This window comes from Aegilops tauschii, chromosome 4 (assembly GCF_002575655.3).
Source record: "Aegilops tauschii subsp. strangulata cultivar AL8/78 chromosome 4, Aet v6.0, whole genome shotgun sequence".
Lineage (NCBI taxonomy): Eukaryota > Viridiplantae > Streptophyta > Magnoliopsida > Poales > Poaceae > Aegilops > Aegilops tauschii.
In genome coordinates this window covers 20093609-20108586 of record NC_053038.3, presented here as the reverse complement: position 1 = coordinate 20108586, position 14978 = coordinate 20093609, and the positions used below count along the sequence as shown (strand labels likewise).

Below are 14978 nucleotides of genomic sequence, written 5' to 3'. Positions count from 1 at the left end.
GTTCCAATCCAGTCCAATCCAACCCAGATCGAATACCTAATCAGCTGGCCCGACCACCGGCGAAAAAACAGGATCACGCCACCACGGCCAGAAAAAATGCACCCACTGTCACTCCCACCTAGTACGACAGTGAGCGAGTGAGGCTGAGCCGCTCGCTCTCACCAGGTTTGTACTGTAGCACTACCTACCGAACCCAGTGGTCCGACCAGACCACCGGCCAAAAAATACGGCCGCGGCGTCACATGCGCCACCACGGTCAGGACAGAAAGCGCTGCTCACTTTCACTCACCGCCCACTGCCCACTCCCACCGGCGAGCGAGAGTGAGACTGAGAGCTGCTCGCTCGGTACCAGCGGCCTAGTAGCTCAGATGATGGCGCCGCCGCGGCTGCTGGTGCTGCTGCTGGCCGCCGCCGCGCTGCTCGGATGCGCGCGCGCCGCGGCGGACACGGGCGGGCTGAGCCGGGCGTCCTTCCCCAAGGGCTTCGTCTTCGGGACGGCCACGTCGGCGTTCCAGGTCGAGGGCGCGGCCGCCGCCGGCGGCCGCGGGCCCTCCATCTGGGACCCCTTCGTCCACACCCCCGGTACGCCACCACACCACCTCATCCTGCTCCACTGTCTGCTATGCTAGCTAGATCCCGCGTTATCATGTTATTACTGACTGGCTTATTCGAGGAATCTAACATCGTCCTGCTCTGTGCCGCCTGCCGCCGACAGGGAACATTGCGGAGAACGCCAATGCAGATGTCGCCACGGATGAGTACCATCGCTACAAGGTAGGACCGAGAAATGCTCACTCCTCTCCCTCTGAGTAATTTTATCGGTTCAAAAGGAAAATACCATCTACTTGTGCATGCCTACATGTAGATAAAATTCGGTGTTTAATCTTTCAGTTTGTACTAGTTGCCACCACTATTACTTTCAAGCATAATCAAGCATGGGGTATTGTTAGAAAATTGCAGCTTTCCAAGTGAAGTGTAATCTGAATTCTGAAAACATATGCTTGCAATGATGTGCGCTAGGTCCATTTTGACTTTAATTTGAACTTACTACAATTTTGGGAGTCACAGCAATCTGTTGTAAAAAGAAATCTCCTGAGTTAAAAAATGGATTCTGCCAGACTGATATTTGATGCCCTTGTGCCACTACAGGAAGATGTCGATCTACTTAAAAGCCTGAATTTCGACGCGTATCGGTTTTCAATCTCATGGTCCAGGATCTTCCCAGGTACATGAAAAATCTGACTCTAGCTATTGAGTGCATCTACTCGAGCTGTTTCTCTGTTTGTTTCACTGATGCATTTTGGTTCATTCAGATGGGGAGGGGAAAGTTAATAAAGAAGGTGTCACGTATTACAACAATCTCATAGACTACGTCCTTAAGCAAGGTACGACGACATCAAAATATCAAACGGAGTAATTCAATTCTTCAGTTGTTTATGTGAACATAAGTACATTTGTGTCTTAATGTCTATGTCAAAACTGAGCAGGGCTCACTCCTTATGTCAATCTCAACCACTATGATATCCCTCTTGCGCTTCAGAAGAAGTATGATGGCTTCTTAAGCCCAAAGATCGCGTAAGTCACACTAAATATTACTTTTATAAGAGCAAAAAGAAGCTTAACAACCACAATTCTTGGTCATGACTGAATTTTCACTTCCCATTGTGAACATACCAACATAAGATAAATGGACCATCTACATAATCTGTAATTTCTGCGTATAATTGTTGATACATGTAAGAATGCAACTTCTATGCTTATGACAGTTTCTACAAGGGTCAAGGAGCATTAAAACATTTCTCCGTCTTTTTCTGTAGGAACATATTTGCGGACTATGCTGAATTTTGTTTCAAGACTTATGGTGATCGAATTAAGAACTGGTTCACATTCAATGAGCCAAGGATAGTAGCAGCACTTGGCTTTGATACTGGAACGAATCCCCCTAACAGGTGCACCAAATGCGCTGCCGGTGGGAACTCCGCAACAGAGCCTTACACTGTTGTTCATAACATTCTCTTGTCTCATGCTACTGCAGTTGCGAGATACCGCAATAAGTACCAGGTTAGTGACATGGTAGTTTGTACGTACACAATAATTATCCTAATTTGGCAGCGTAAAATTTTGGTTATTTTCTTGAGTTTGTTTCTGAATGGAATTGAATTCAGTATCTTGCAAAAAGCAATCCATGCTATGCCAAGTGGCTAAAGTTTCTTATTAACATTTTTTTTCAAAGAAGGATATTCGGCTGCAAGTTTGAAATTCTTTTGCTTTGCCATATGGTTTGTATATGGTAGCGAAATTGGCGAAAGCATTTTGGTCTACAAAATAATGTGCTTATAATATGTGAATATGACAAATAGTGTGGGAACTCACTTGCACTTGGGAACAACGGAATATCATATGTTATGTACATTCGTAGCGGAAAAACAAGTATTGAGGCAACTATGTCACATATGTATTTGTATTGCTGTGTACGATCCTGTCATCTGACTTCAAACAAAATTTAGGCAAGTCAGAAAGGCAAAGTTGGGATAGTTCTGGACTTCAACTGGTATGAAGCTGCTACCAACTCACCTGCCGACCAAGCAGCAGCTCAAAGGGCTAGGGACTTCCATGTTGGTTGGTAAGACCATGGCAGTAATTCGTCACAAAACTTCAGATTTTTGTCTGACACAATTGTCCTTTATTGACAATTTTGTTCCGGAAATTCAGGTTTCTTGATCCACTACTAAATGGCCAATACCCGAAGACCATGCAAGATATCGTAAAAGAGAGGTTACCTAGTTTCACACCTGAACAATCTAAGTTAGTCAAGGGCTCTGTAGATTATATTGGGATAAATCAGTATACAGCGACCTACATGGCGGACCAACCAACGCCTCAGCAACCACCGACAAGCTACTCATCTGACTGGCATGTTCAATATATATGTGAGTTGTCAACTTATATGTATGATTCAGGTTTTATAAATATAAATCAATGTAGTTACTCAAGATACATCACTTCTCACCCTCTCCTTTAAACGTGCAGTTCAGCGAAATGGCGTACCAATTGGACAGAAGGTATGTATAGCCGTTTCCTCCTGCAACAGCACATTGCAGTTTCTTCTGCCAGCGTTACAAGATTGTCGAATGCGAAACTAACAAGCGAGTATCTGGTGGTGTATCAACCTGTGTGCAGGCGAACTCCAATTGGCTTTACATCGTCCCGACGGGCATGTACGGATGTGTGAACTACATAAGGGAGAAGTACAACAACCCGACGATCATTATATCCGAGAACGGTATTCGAAACGGCCTTATCCTCCTTTAACAACTTGAAAAAACAAACTCTACATGCAACAAAGCCCATCACAGCAAACACACACATGTATAACACGAATCACCACGGTGGTATGATATGTTGCCAGGAATGGACCAACCCGCGAACCTGACCCGCGAGGAGTTCCTCCACGACGCATCAAGGGTGGAGTTCTACAAGACCTACCTCGCGGAGCTGAAGAAGGCGATCGACGACGGCGCGAACGTGGTGGGCTACTTTGCGTGGTCCCTCCTGGACAACTTCGAGTGGCTGTCGGGCTACACCTCCAAGTTCGGCATCGTGTACGTCGACTTCACCACCCTCAAGCGGTACCCCAAGGACTCGGCCTACTGGTTCAAGAACATGCTGCAGGCGTCGGGGCCCGGCTCGAAAGACGGCGCAGTTACTTCTGGCAGCACTCAAGCCGGCTCCGGCGTCTCAAGCAGCAACATGGCAGCAGCTGGTGGTTCGGCCACCTCGAGTAGCCCCCGGGTCCTGCTCTCCCTGCTGGTTTGCTTGTATCTGGTTCTTCCCTCCATCTTCATGCTCTCCTTCTAATGGTGAGTTTATTTTCTCTTGCTGCGGCAAGTAGCTGTACTTGATAAGCAGTGGACGCCAGCAGTATATTGGCTTTGAAAATGTGCTGCAGCGTAGAGTGTATTGGAACAACCTTGTTCAGTTTCACACTATTGTTTGTGTGCACCCACTTGCCGCTATTGACGATAAAGGTTTCCCCCGCTTTATATTATAAAGTAAACATCCGAACATCTAGCTCGCTGGGGCCGCAACACAGATAAGCCCAAAAGGAAAAGCAAGAAAAAGAAAGAGAAATAAATGCCGACACCGGCAGATCAACAAAGAAAGGAAGACCGGCAACCGCTGCACCCTTCGAAGAAGTACCACCATGCTCCCAGTATCCCGAAGTGTTGGGGACGTAGTAATTTCAAAAAAAAAAAAAAATCATACGCACACGCAAGATCATGGTGATGCATAGAACCGAGAGGGGAGAGTGTTGTCTACGTACCCTCGTAGACCGTAAGCGGAAGCGTCATGACAACACGGTTGATGTAGTCGTACGTCTTCACGATCGACCGATCCTAGTACCGAAAGTACGGCACCTCCGTGATCTGCACACGTTCGGCTCGGCGACGTCCCACGAACTCACGATCCAGCAGAGTGTCGAGGGAGAGGTTCGTCAACACGACGGCGTGATGATGGTGATGATGAAGCTACCGGCGCAGGGCCTCGCCTAAGCACTGCAACGATATGACCGAGGTGGATTATGGTGGAGGGGGGCACCGCACACGGCTAAGAGATCAATGATCAACTTGTGTGTCTATGGGGTGCCCCCCTCCTCCGTATATAAAGGAGTGGAGGAGGGGGAGGGCCGGCCCTCCCATGGCACGCCCCAAGGGAGTCCTACTCCCACCGGGGGTAGGATTCCCCCCCCCCTTCCCTAGTTGGATTAGGAGAGGAAGGAAGGGGGGAGAGGGGGGAGGAAAGGGGGGGCCGGCCCCCTACCCAATTCGGATTGGGCTTGGGGGGGGGGGGGGCACGCCCCCTCCTAGGCTTCCCTCTTCTCTCTCCCACTATGGCCCAATAAGGCCCATATACTTCTCGGGGGGTTCCGGTAACCTCCAGGTACTCCGGTATATGCCCGAACTCATCCGGAACCATTCCGACGTCCAAACATAGTCATCCAATATATCGATTTTAGGTCTCGACCATTTCGAGACTCCTCGTCATGTCCATGATCATATCCGGGACTCCGAACAACCTTCGGTACATCAAAACACATAAACTCATAATACCGATCGTCACCGAACGTTAAGCGTGCGGACCCTACGGGTTCGAGAACTATGTAGACATGACCGAGACACGTCTCCGGTCAATAACCAATAGCGGAACCTGGATGCTCATATTGGCTCCCACATATTCTACGAATATCTTTATCGGTCAAACCGCATAACAACATACGTTGTTCCCTTTGTCATCGGTATGTTACTTGCCCGAGATTCGATCGTCAGTATCTCAATACCTAGTTCAATCTCGTTACCGGCAAGTCTCTTTACTCGTTCCGTAGTGCATCATCCCGTAACTAACTCATTAGTCACATTGCTTGCAAGGCTTATAGTGATGTGCATTACCGAGAGGGCCCAGAGATACCTCTCCGAAACACGGAGTGACAAATCCTAATCTCGATATATGCCAACCCAACAAACACCTTCGAAGACACCTGTAGAGCACCTTTATAATCACCCAGTTACGTTGTGACGTTTGGTAGCACACAAAGTGTTCCTCCGGTATTCGGGAGTTGCATAATCTCATAGTCTGAGGACATGTATAAGTCATGAATAAAGTAGTACCAATGAAATTGTAACGATCATAATGCTAAGCTAATGAATGGGTCTTGTCCATCACATCATTCTCCTAATGATGTGATCTCATTCATCAAATGACAACACATGTCTATGGTTAGGAAACATAACCATCTTTGATAAACGAGCTAGTCAAGTAGAGGCATACTAGGGACACTTTGTTTTGTCTATGTATTCACACATGTACTAAGTTTCCGGATAATACAATTCTAGCATGAATAATAAACATTTACCATGAAATAAGGAAATAAATAATAACTTTATTATTGCCTCTAGGGCATATTTCCTTCACGAAGCACCGCGCACCAAGAAACACCTTCAAGAAGGGGATGCGACGCCGCCGCCGCCGCTGTTGCCCGAACAAGTTCTAGGATTTCCCGCGGTACGCGGGGGGTAGTGGGGAAGGGATACACCCGACGCCCCTTAGGAAGGTCCGACGGCGCCCGCAGGCGTCACCGCGTTGGTGTCGGACAAGCCGACAGGGATTTCTCCCGATCCACCACCACCCCGGGCACTTTGAAATGCACCACACCATCCGCCGCCCACCAGCCTGTGCCACCACGGTTACCGGACCACCCTTGCCACCTCTCTGGAGATGCCAACACGAGACCTGGAGAGGGAAAGGAGACACCGGCCACGGGAGCGACCACAGCTCGACCAGAGGGAGGGGACAACCTCCACCGCTGCAGCGGAGCCGACCGGACGCGGGGACGAGGACTTGCCGGGCCCTCTTGAACCCGGACAGTCCTGTCAGTCTGTCACCACGCTGCAACTCTCCGACCGACGAAGTCCTCACCACCCGCAGACCGCCGCCACCTCGCCACCACCAAGGAGCGTCGCCGCCGAACGTTGTGCCACCGGCCCGCCCCAACCCAGATGGGGCCACGGGCGCCGCCGGCCACCAGCGCCACCGCGCCGCCCCACGGCCAACGGCCGCACCGTCGCGTCGTGTAACGCCCGGATAATCATGCTACAGTAATCTCACGTTAATGATGGCACGTCACCTCTGTCACTGAAATTAATCTCGGGTTAATTCAAAACCGTTTCAAATTTAAATCCTAAATAAGTCAAACGACAAAAGTTTTCAAATATTATAATAAAAATGTTCGGGCCATGTCAATTATTGCATCGGTAATTATGGTGAAGTAATCACATTTTTATAAAATGCCTAAATGCTTTTAAATGAATTAAAACAGAAAAGAAAATAAATAAATAAAGAGAAAACAGAACAAAAAGAAAAAAGAAAACAAACAAGAAAAGGAACCCCCCCTTCCCCCACTGGACCCTGGCCCAACTGGGCCGACCCCAGGCCCAGCCGGCCTGGCCCACCTCGCTCGACCATGCCCTCCCCTTCCCTGTTCCCCCGACCGGGGTCGGAACAGGGCAGGTCCCCGCCGCACCCCCTCGCCGGCGACGGGGGAGGATAAGGCCGCCCCGACGCCTCGGCCTCCGCCCATCCCTCCCACTTGCCCCTCTCGCTCGCCTCTGCGCCTCCCCTCCCCCAGATCCACCTCTCCCCTCACCCTCTCCTTCGTTCTGGAGAGGAGACCGACGCGGTCGCCGCCGTTCTCCGTCGTTCACGCGACCACCGTGCTTTCCTCGCGACCTCGACGTGTCCACGAGCTCCGCCGCGTCGAGCCCGTCCTCCCCGACCACCTGCTCGAGCCGGGACCCCCTACATCACCCCCAACGCCGTCGCCTTCTTCCTCGGGTCGCCGCCGTCTTCTTCGACTCCGGCGACTGCTGCTGCTACTAAGCCTCCCACGGGCCTTTCTTGCGCCGCGCGGTGAGCCCCTCATCCTCTCCCCTCGCTCTCCTGGCCTCTTGAGCTCTCGTAGCCGCCGCTCTGCTTGCGTCTGAACGCGTCGCCGCGGAGCTCGCCGCCGGCAAGGCTCCGGTGACCTTTTGGTCACGGGCTCAAGCCCGTTGCACTCCCCACAGCGCGTAGATACTCCCCAGCCCCTCCGTTTGCTCGATAGCACGCCGTAGCTCTGTTTTCGTCGAGCACCCGTGCACGCCGCCACCTCCGCCGCTCGCCGGCGCCGATTTCGGCCAAGTCCGGCGAAGCTACGGCCACCACTGGATGCGGCGCTGCGGGCTCGTTCGAATGAGACTAGCCCCGCTCCTCCCTGAGCCCCGTAGGCGAAATCCGGCGAGATCCGAGCCGCGCCGCCGCGTTTGGCGTCGCCGGCCGCGCTGAGCTGGCACACCTGGGGCCACCCCCTGGGTCGCTGCCAGTGGGTCCTGGTGGCCCAGTTGACTGGGTTGACCCCAGTCAACTGCTGACTGGGCAGGCCCCAGCCACTGACATGCGGGCCCCGCCGCATAATTAACAAAAAAAATGTTTTTATAAATAAAACTAATTAATTAATCTAAATAGGCACTGACAGGTGGGGCCTACCTGCTAATAACCTTGTTTAAGTTAATTATAAAACTCTGTTAGTGCCCTGTCAATGACATGTGGATCCCACTGGACCCACCTGTCTGGTTTGACTGGTCAGCCGACCTGTTGACCTGCTGACGTCAGCATTACCTCATGCTGACGTCATAATTCATTTTTGCTTAATTCAAATAATTCCAGAAATTCAAATAATCTTTGAAAATTCATATCTTTTAAACCGTAACTCGGATGAAAATGTTTTCTACATGAAAATTGCTCAGAACGACGAGACGAATCCTGATACGCAGTCCGTTCGTCCACCACACCTCCCTAACCTATCGAACTCGCAACTTTCCCCCTCCGGTCCATCTGTCCGAAAACGCAAAACATCGGGAATACTTTCCCCGATGTTCCCCCCCTTCGCCGGTACCACCTACTGTCGCGTTAGGACACACCTCGCACTGCTCATTGTCATGTCACGCATCGTCATGTTTATGTTTGCATTGTATTTACTGTTTCTTCCCCCTCTTCTCTCCGGTAGACTACGAGACCGACACTGCTGCTGCCCAGTTCGACTACGGAGTTGACGACCCCTCCTACTTGCCAGAGCAACCAGGCAAGCCCCCCCCCTTGATCACCAGATATCGCCTATTCTTCTCTATACTGCTTGCATTAGAGTAGTGTAGCATGTTACTGCTTTTCGATATCCTATCCTGATGCATAGCCTATCCTTGCTACTACTGTTGTTACCTTTACCTGCAATCCTACATGCTTAGTATAGGATGCTAGTTTTCCATCAGTGGCCCTACATTCTTGTCCGTCTGTTGTGCTATACTATCGGGCCGTGATCACCTGGGCGGTGATCACGGGTATATACTTATATACTATATACATGACACATGTGATGACTAAAGTCGGGTCGGCTCGTAGGAGTACCCGCGAGTGGATCTTTGTGGCGGAGCGACAGGGCAGGTTGAGACCGCCTAGGTGAGAGGTGGGCCTGGCCCTGGTCGGCGTTCGCGGTTACTTAACACGCTTAACGAGATCTTGGTATTTGATCTGAGTCTGGCCATTTGGTCTATACGCACTAACCATCTACGTGGGAGTAGTTATGGGTATCCCGATGTCGTGGTATCAGCCGAAGCTCTTTTGACGTCAACAACTGAGTGGTGCGCGCCGCATTGGACCGTAAGCTCGCGCTTGTATTAAGGGGGCTAGGTCTGCTTCCGGCCGCGTACGCAACGTGCAGGTGTGCATAGGGCGATGGGCCCAGACCCCTGCGCGCATAGGTTTAGACCGGCGTGCTGACCTCTCTGTTGAGCCTAGGTGGGGCTGCGACGTGTTGATCTTACGAGGCCGGGCATGACCCAGAAAAGTGTGTCCGGCCAAATGGGATCGAGCGTGTTGGGTTATGTGGTGCACCCCTGCAGGGAAGTTTATCTATTCGAATAGCCGTGTCCCTCGGTAAAAGGACGACCCGGAGTTGTACCTTGACCTTATGACAACTAGAACTGGATACTGAATAAAATACACCCTTCCAAGTGCCAGATACAACCCGGTGATCGCTCTCTAACAGGGCGACGAGGAGGGGATCGCCGGGTAGGATTATGCTATGCAATGCTACTTGGAGGACTTCAATCTACTCTCTTCTACATGCTACAAGATGGAGATGGCCAGAAGCGTAGTCTTCGACAGGACTAGCTATCCCCCTTTTATTCTGGCATTCTGCAGTACAGTCCATTGATATGCCCCTTTACACATATACCCATGCATATGTAGTATAGCTCCTTGCTTGCGAGTACTTTGGATGAGTACTCACGGTTGCTTCTCTCCCTCTTTCCCCCCTTTCCTTTCTATCTGGTTGTCGCAACCAGATGTTGGAGTCCAGGAGCCAGACGCCACCGTCGACGACGACACCTACGACACTGGAGGTGCCTACTACTACGTGCAGGCCGCTGACGACGACCAGGAGTAGTTAGGAGGATCCCAGGCAGGAGGCCTGCGCCTTGTTCGATTTGTATCCCAGTTTGTGCTAGCCTTCTTAAGGCAAACTTGTTTAACTTATGTCTGTACTCAGATATTGTTGCTTCCGCTGACTCGTCTGTGATCGAGCACTTGTATTCGAGCCCTCGAGGCCCCTGGCTTGTATTATGATGCTTGTATGACTTATTTATGTTGTAGAGTTGTGTTGTGATATCTTCCCGTGAGTCCCTGATCTTGATCGTACACATTTGCGTGCATGATTAGTGTACGGTCAAATCGGGGGCGTCACAAGTTGGTATCAGAGCCGACTGCCTGTAGGAATCCCCCTTTCCACACTCCTTGGCTGAAGTCGAGTCTAGACATTACAAAGCTTTTACTAACATGGCTGTGTGTCTTATGGGCCCACGTCGCCATTGGGTGGTACTAGGATCTTTTACTCCTCGACCTTTACTCTGGGACTCTGAACTCTCTTCTACTCGGGTTAAACGAATTTACTAACTCTAACACTAGGATCCCGTGACCGCATTCACCCCAAAGTTGGATAAGCCATAGTTGTTTCTTAGAATAGTATTTTGAACAATTCACACACTGTCATTTGACTCCTTTGAAACGTCTTTGCTTTCAGATGGAACCCACGAGGCAGGTCGTGCGTCACACGACGGCCATTGGTGCCTCGGGATCACCGGCTGTGCTAGCTGAGATGATGACCTATCTGGGTTATCGCTGGCACCCTGAGTACACCGTCTACGAGGAGTACCAGGACTTTAACTAGGAGCAGTACCGTGCCATCGTCCACCTCTACTCGCGGGAGTATGACTCCACTACTGTGCTGCACACCGCACATGGTGTTGGTGTGACCATCGATATGGCTGTCCACGATGCTGCCTATGCTGCTCTGACACGTCTTCGTGGAGAGTATCGGGAGTTGGACACCTCCCCTTTCAGGCACATTGCTATCGCATCTGATGTTGGTGCGGAGGGATACTATACTGCTGCCTACTCCACTGTCACCCGAGAGCCCTTCTACCATCAGAACCTGGTTCTGCATGCTGATGGGCTGGATCGAGCTAACCGAGCTCTTCGCCACGAGATGTACACCACCCGTCAGCACCTTTACCGTGCTCTGACGTTGCTGCACCCCTTTGTCCGATCTGGACAGGTACCGCGTACTGCGATCTACCCAGCCAGGACCGTGATGCCCCACAGTGTCGGTTGGCCAGAGGTGGGAGGCTACTCCCCTGCACTTGGTCCTCTTCTGCCACCTGAGCGTCGGGCTCTACACCTGAGTATCCGCGGCCCCCAGTCTGCTGATGTGGAGGGCTATCCGTTGCCTCACTACCAGCTGTCGGGCTACGATTACCTCCACAGTACCTCTTGGGACTGATGTAGGCTTGCTTGTAGTGTTAGATGCATTCGCCGCGAGCCTGTGTGCCGCCTATGTTGTTTTAGTCTATGTACTGAACTCTATGCATGACCCCTTTGTAAGTTATGCCGACTACTATGTAGTAGCTATCGTGCTCCTTTCATTATGCATGTTTCATCATGAATGATTCTTGTCTTTGCAAATTTCTCAATGCTGAACTACCCCTGTTATATATTAGCAGGATGGTTAGACCAGGTGGTCGTGGACGTGGTGGCGATGCCCCACCACCACCTGAGTACATGGCTGGTATGATCCAACAGTTTGAACTGAACCGCCAGTTCATGGAAAATATGATGGCTCAGTTTCCTCGCCCCAATATGAACCAGCAGCCAGCCCAAGTGACTCTTCAAGATTTCATACGCCTCAACCCAACCATCTACCGCAGCTCAACTCAGCCTCTGGATGCTGATGACTGGCTCCGTGACATCACCTATGAGATGGAGTCTGCTGATGTAGCCCCTGCCAGCTATGTCACCTTTGCTTCCTTCTTCTTGAAGGGACCCGCAGCTCAATGGTGGGACAGCCACAGGCGTACTCTGCCAGCTGGAACAATCATCACATGGCCAGACTTCCAAGCAGCTTTCCGTGCCCGCTTCATTCCTCAGGGAGTCATGGACCGGAAGAAGCGTGAGTTCCGCAACCTCACTCAAGGCAACAAAACTGTTGAAGCTTATCAGCGGGAGTTTCTGGACTTGTCTCGCTATGCTGAAGAGGACATTGCAACTGATGCACGCAGACAGGAGAAGTTCCGTGATGGCCTTCAAGCTGACATCAAGCTCGCACTTCTAGTGCATGACTTTGCTGATTTCGCCACCTTGGTGAACAAGGCCATCAATGTCGAAACTGGTCTGTAGGAATACCAGAGCTCTCACAGGCGCAACCGTGACACGGGCTCATCTTCGGGCTCGCCCTCACAGAAGCGTAAGATATGGATCCCGAACAGCATGTACCGTCCAAATGCATCTGCCCCAAGGCAGACCTATGCTGCACCTCGTCTGCCTCCACCACCATCTAGGCAGTCAAGACTTCCAGCTCCACCATCCCAAGCTCCCGTTCCCACTCCCAATAATGGTCTGTGCTACAAGTGTGGGCAACCAGGTCACCGTGCCAGGGACTGCAATCAGAATCAGAATCAACTTGCCCTTCCAGCAACGGGCCGTGGTAACAACCAGCCCCGCAACAACAATGCTAAGTCTTATGGTCGTGCTCATGCCAACCACGTTGACCTCAACGAAGCTCAAGACCAGCCTGCTACTGTGATGGGTACACTCCTCGTAAATTCAGTACCAGCATCCGTTTTATTTGATATAGGTGCATCGCATTCATTCATGTCAGAAGATTTTGCATACAAGCACGACGTTAAATGTGAGGAGATGAACACCTCTGTATTGGTCAAAACCCCCGTGGGACAGTGTCAAACCTCCTTGGTTGGCATCGATGTCCCCGTGGAAATCGAAGGGCTGGAATTCTATGCCTCTCCCATTATCCTAAAGTCGTCTAACATCGACCTCATTTTGGGTATGGATTGGTTGAAAGCGCATACTGCTTCTATAGTTTGCGCCACTAAGACCGTCCATCTGCTACACCCTTCAGATGAGATAGTTACTTACCAAGCCCATCTGGTGCAAAATGCCGAGGCAAGGCTCTATGCATTGAATGCATTGAATGCTGCACCACTCGAGGGCATTGAAAACATTCCCGTCGTGCGTGAATTCCTCGACGTCTTCCTTGAAGAACTTCCAGGGATTCCCCCTGCTAGAGCTGTCGAATTCATCATCGACTTGAAACCAGGCACCACTCCTATAGCCAAGCGACCCTACAAAATGCCGCCGCATGAACACCTTGAGCTTAAGGAAGAAATCGACAAATCTCTTCGCAAAGGATTCATTCGCCCAAGTTGCTCTCCTTGGGGAGCACCTTCTCTCTTTGTCAAGAAGAAGGATGGGACAAACCGGTTAGTTCAAGACTACCATCCTATAAACCAAGCTACCATTCAGAATAAATACCCTCTTCCTCGGATCAATGATCTGTATGGTCAACTGGCGGGTTCGTCAGTGTTCTCTAAGCTCGACTTGAGGTTGGGTTACCACCAGATCCGTGTTCGCGAAGAGGATATCCCAAAGACCGCCTTCGTGACTCGCTATGGTTCATACGAGTACACCGTCATGTCTTTCGGTTTAACCAATGCTCCAGCCACCTTCTCTCGACTGATGAACTATATATTCATGGATTACCTCGACAAGTTCGTTGTGGTTTATCTGGATGATATCCTGGTATTTTCCAAGAACGAAGAAGAACATGCTGAACATCTTCGACTTGTGCTGGAAAAGCTACGAGAACATCAACTATATGCCAAGTTCTCCAAATGTGAATTCTGGCTACCGGAAGTAACCTATCTTGGGCATGTCATCTCTAAGGATGGTATTGCCGTCAACCCCGAGCGAGTTCAGGCTATTCTTGATTGGACTCCTCCCAAGAACGTTAAGCAAGTGAGAAGTTTTCTCGATCTCGCCAGCTATTGCCGTCGATTCGTCGAGAACTTCTCCAAGATCGCCAGACCTCTGACTAACCTGTTGCATAAGGGCGTCAAGTTCCAATGGACAGACAAATGTCAGGAAAGTTTCCAGGCACTCAAAGACAAGTTGACTTCTGCCCCAGTTCTAGCTCCACCGGATACTAAGAAGGACTTCGTCATTTACTGCGACGCTTCCCGTCAAGGATTAGGCTGTGTCCTAATGCAAGACCGCAAAGTGATTGCTTATGCCTCTCGGCAATTGCGCCCTCACGAAGAGAACTACCCAGTTCACGACCTCGAACTTGCTGCTGTCATTCATGCGCTGAAGCAGTGGCGACATTACCTTCTCGGTAATCGTTGCGAGATCTTCACTGACCACCAAAGTCTGAAGTATCTGTTTACTCAGCCAGATCTGAACCTCCGTCAACAGAGATGGATGGAGCTTGTTGCAGACTTTGACTTGGGTATTTCCTATACGCCAGGCAAGGCTAATGTAATGGCTGATGCCTTGAGCCGCAAGTCTTACTGCAACCACCTCCAGGTTCACAAAGTTTAGCCCTCGCTTGTTGAAGAATTCAGGAAGCTAAACCTCCATATTGTCCCTCCGGGTGCACTCGCTCCCCCTCCTAAGGAGTTTCGCAAGATGAACCTCCGTGTTGTTCCCCAGGGTTCCCTCAATACCCTGGCCGTCGAACCAGATCTCCTGGACTCCATCAAGAGAATACAGGGATATGACTCTGAAGCCCACAAGATTAAGCACTACCTCGCAGAAGGAAAGCCCTCATTCTTCACTATTGCTGAAGATGGCACCTTATACTTCAAGGGCCGCCTAGTGGTGCCATGTGCAGAGAAAAACCTGGATATGACACAGGAAGTTATGAAAGAAGCTCATGATACGCCTCTATGTATCCATCCTGGTAGTACAAAGATGTACCAAGACATCCGTCAGAGATTCTGGTGGTCTAATATGAAGCAAGACATTGCTCGTTATGTTGCTGA

At 50.6% G+C, this 14978-nt stretch overlaps 1 protein-coding gene across 1 annotated transcript; it reads left to right on the top strand.

The window, feature by feature from the left end:
• The first annotated feature begins 220 nt into the window (after positions 1-220).
• Positions 221-3984, top strand: LOC109741564 (beta-glucosidase 8). Its single transcript, XM_020300649.4, has 11 exons — positions 221-582; positions 716-774; positions 1150-1225; positions 1314-1385; positions 1488-1575; positions 1818-2061; positions 2508-2623; positions 2713-2930; positions 3031-3062; positions 3181-3283; positions 3410-3984. Exons 1-11 carry the CDS (start codon positions 243-245, stop codon positions 3856-3858), a joined length of 1797 nt encoding a protein of 598 aa, XP_020156238.1. The 5' UTR covers positions 221-242; the 3' UTR covers positions 3859-3984.
• The last annotated feature ends 10994 nt before the right edge of the window (positions 3985-14978 follow it).

What these genes read in the sequence shown, in the direction of transcription:
- LOC109741564 (XM_020300649.4), top strand. Translation starts at nt 243, where the DNA reads ATGCGCCACCACGGTCAGGACAGAAAGCGCTGCTCACTTTCACTCACC. An exon ending in ATGAGTACCATCGCTACAAG is followed by an intron (nt 775 to 1,149) that starts GTAGGACCGAGA and finishes GTGCCACTACAG; the next exon opens with GAAGATGTCGATCTACTTAA. An exon ending in ATGGTCCAGGATCTTCCCAG is followed by an intron (nt 1,226 to 1,313) that starts GTACATGAAAAA and finishes TGGTTCATTCAG; the next exon opens with ATGGGGAGGGGAAAGTTAAT.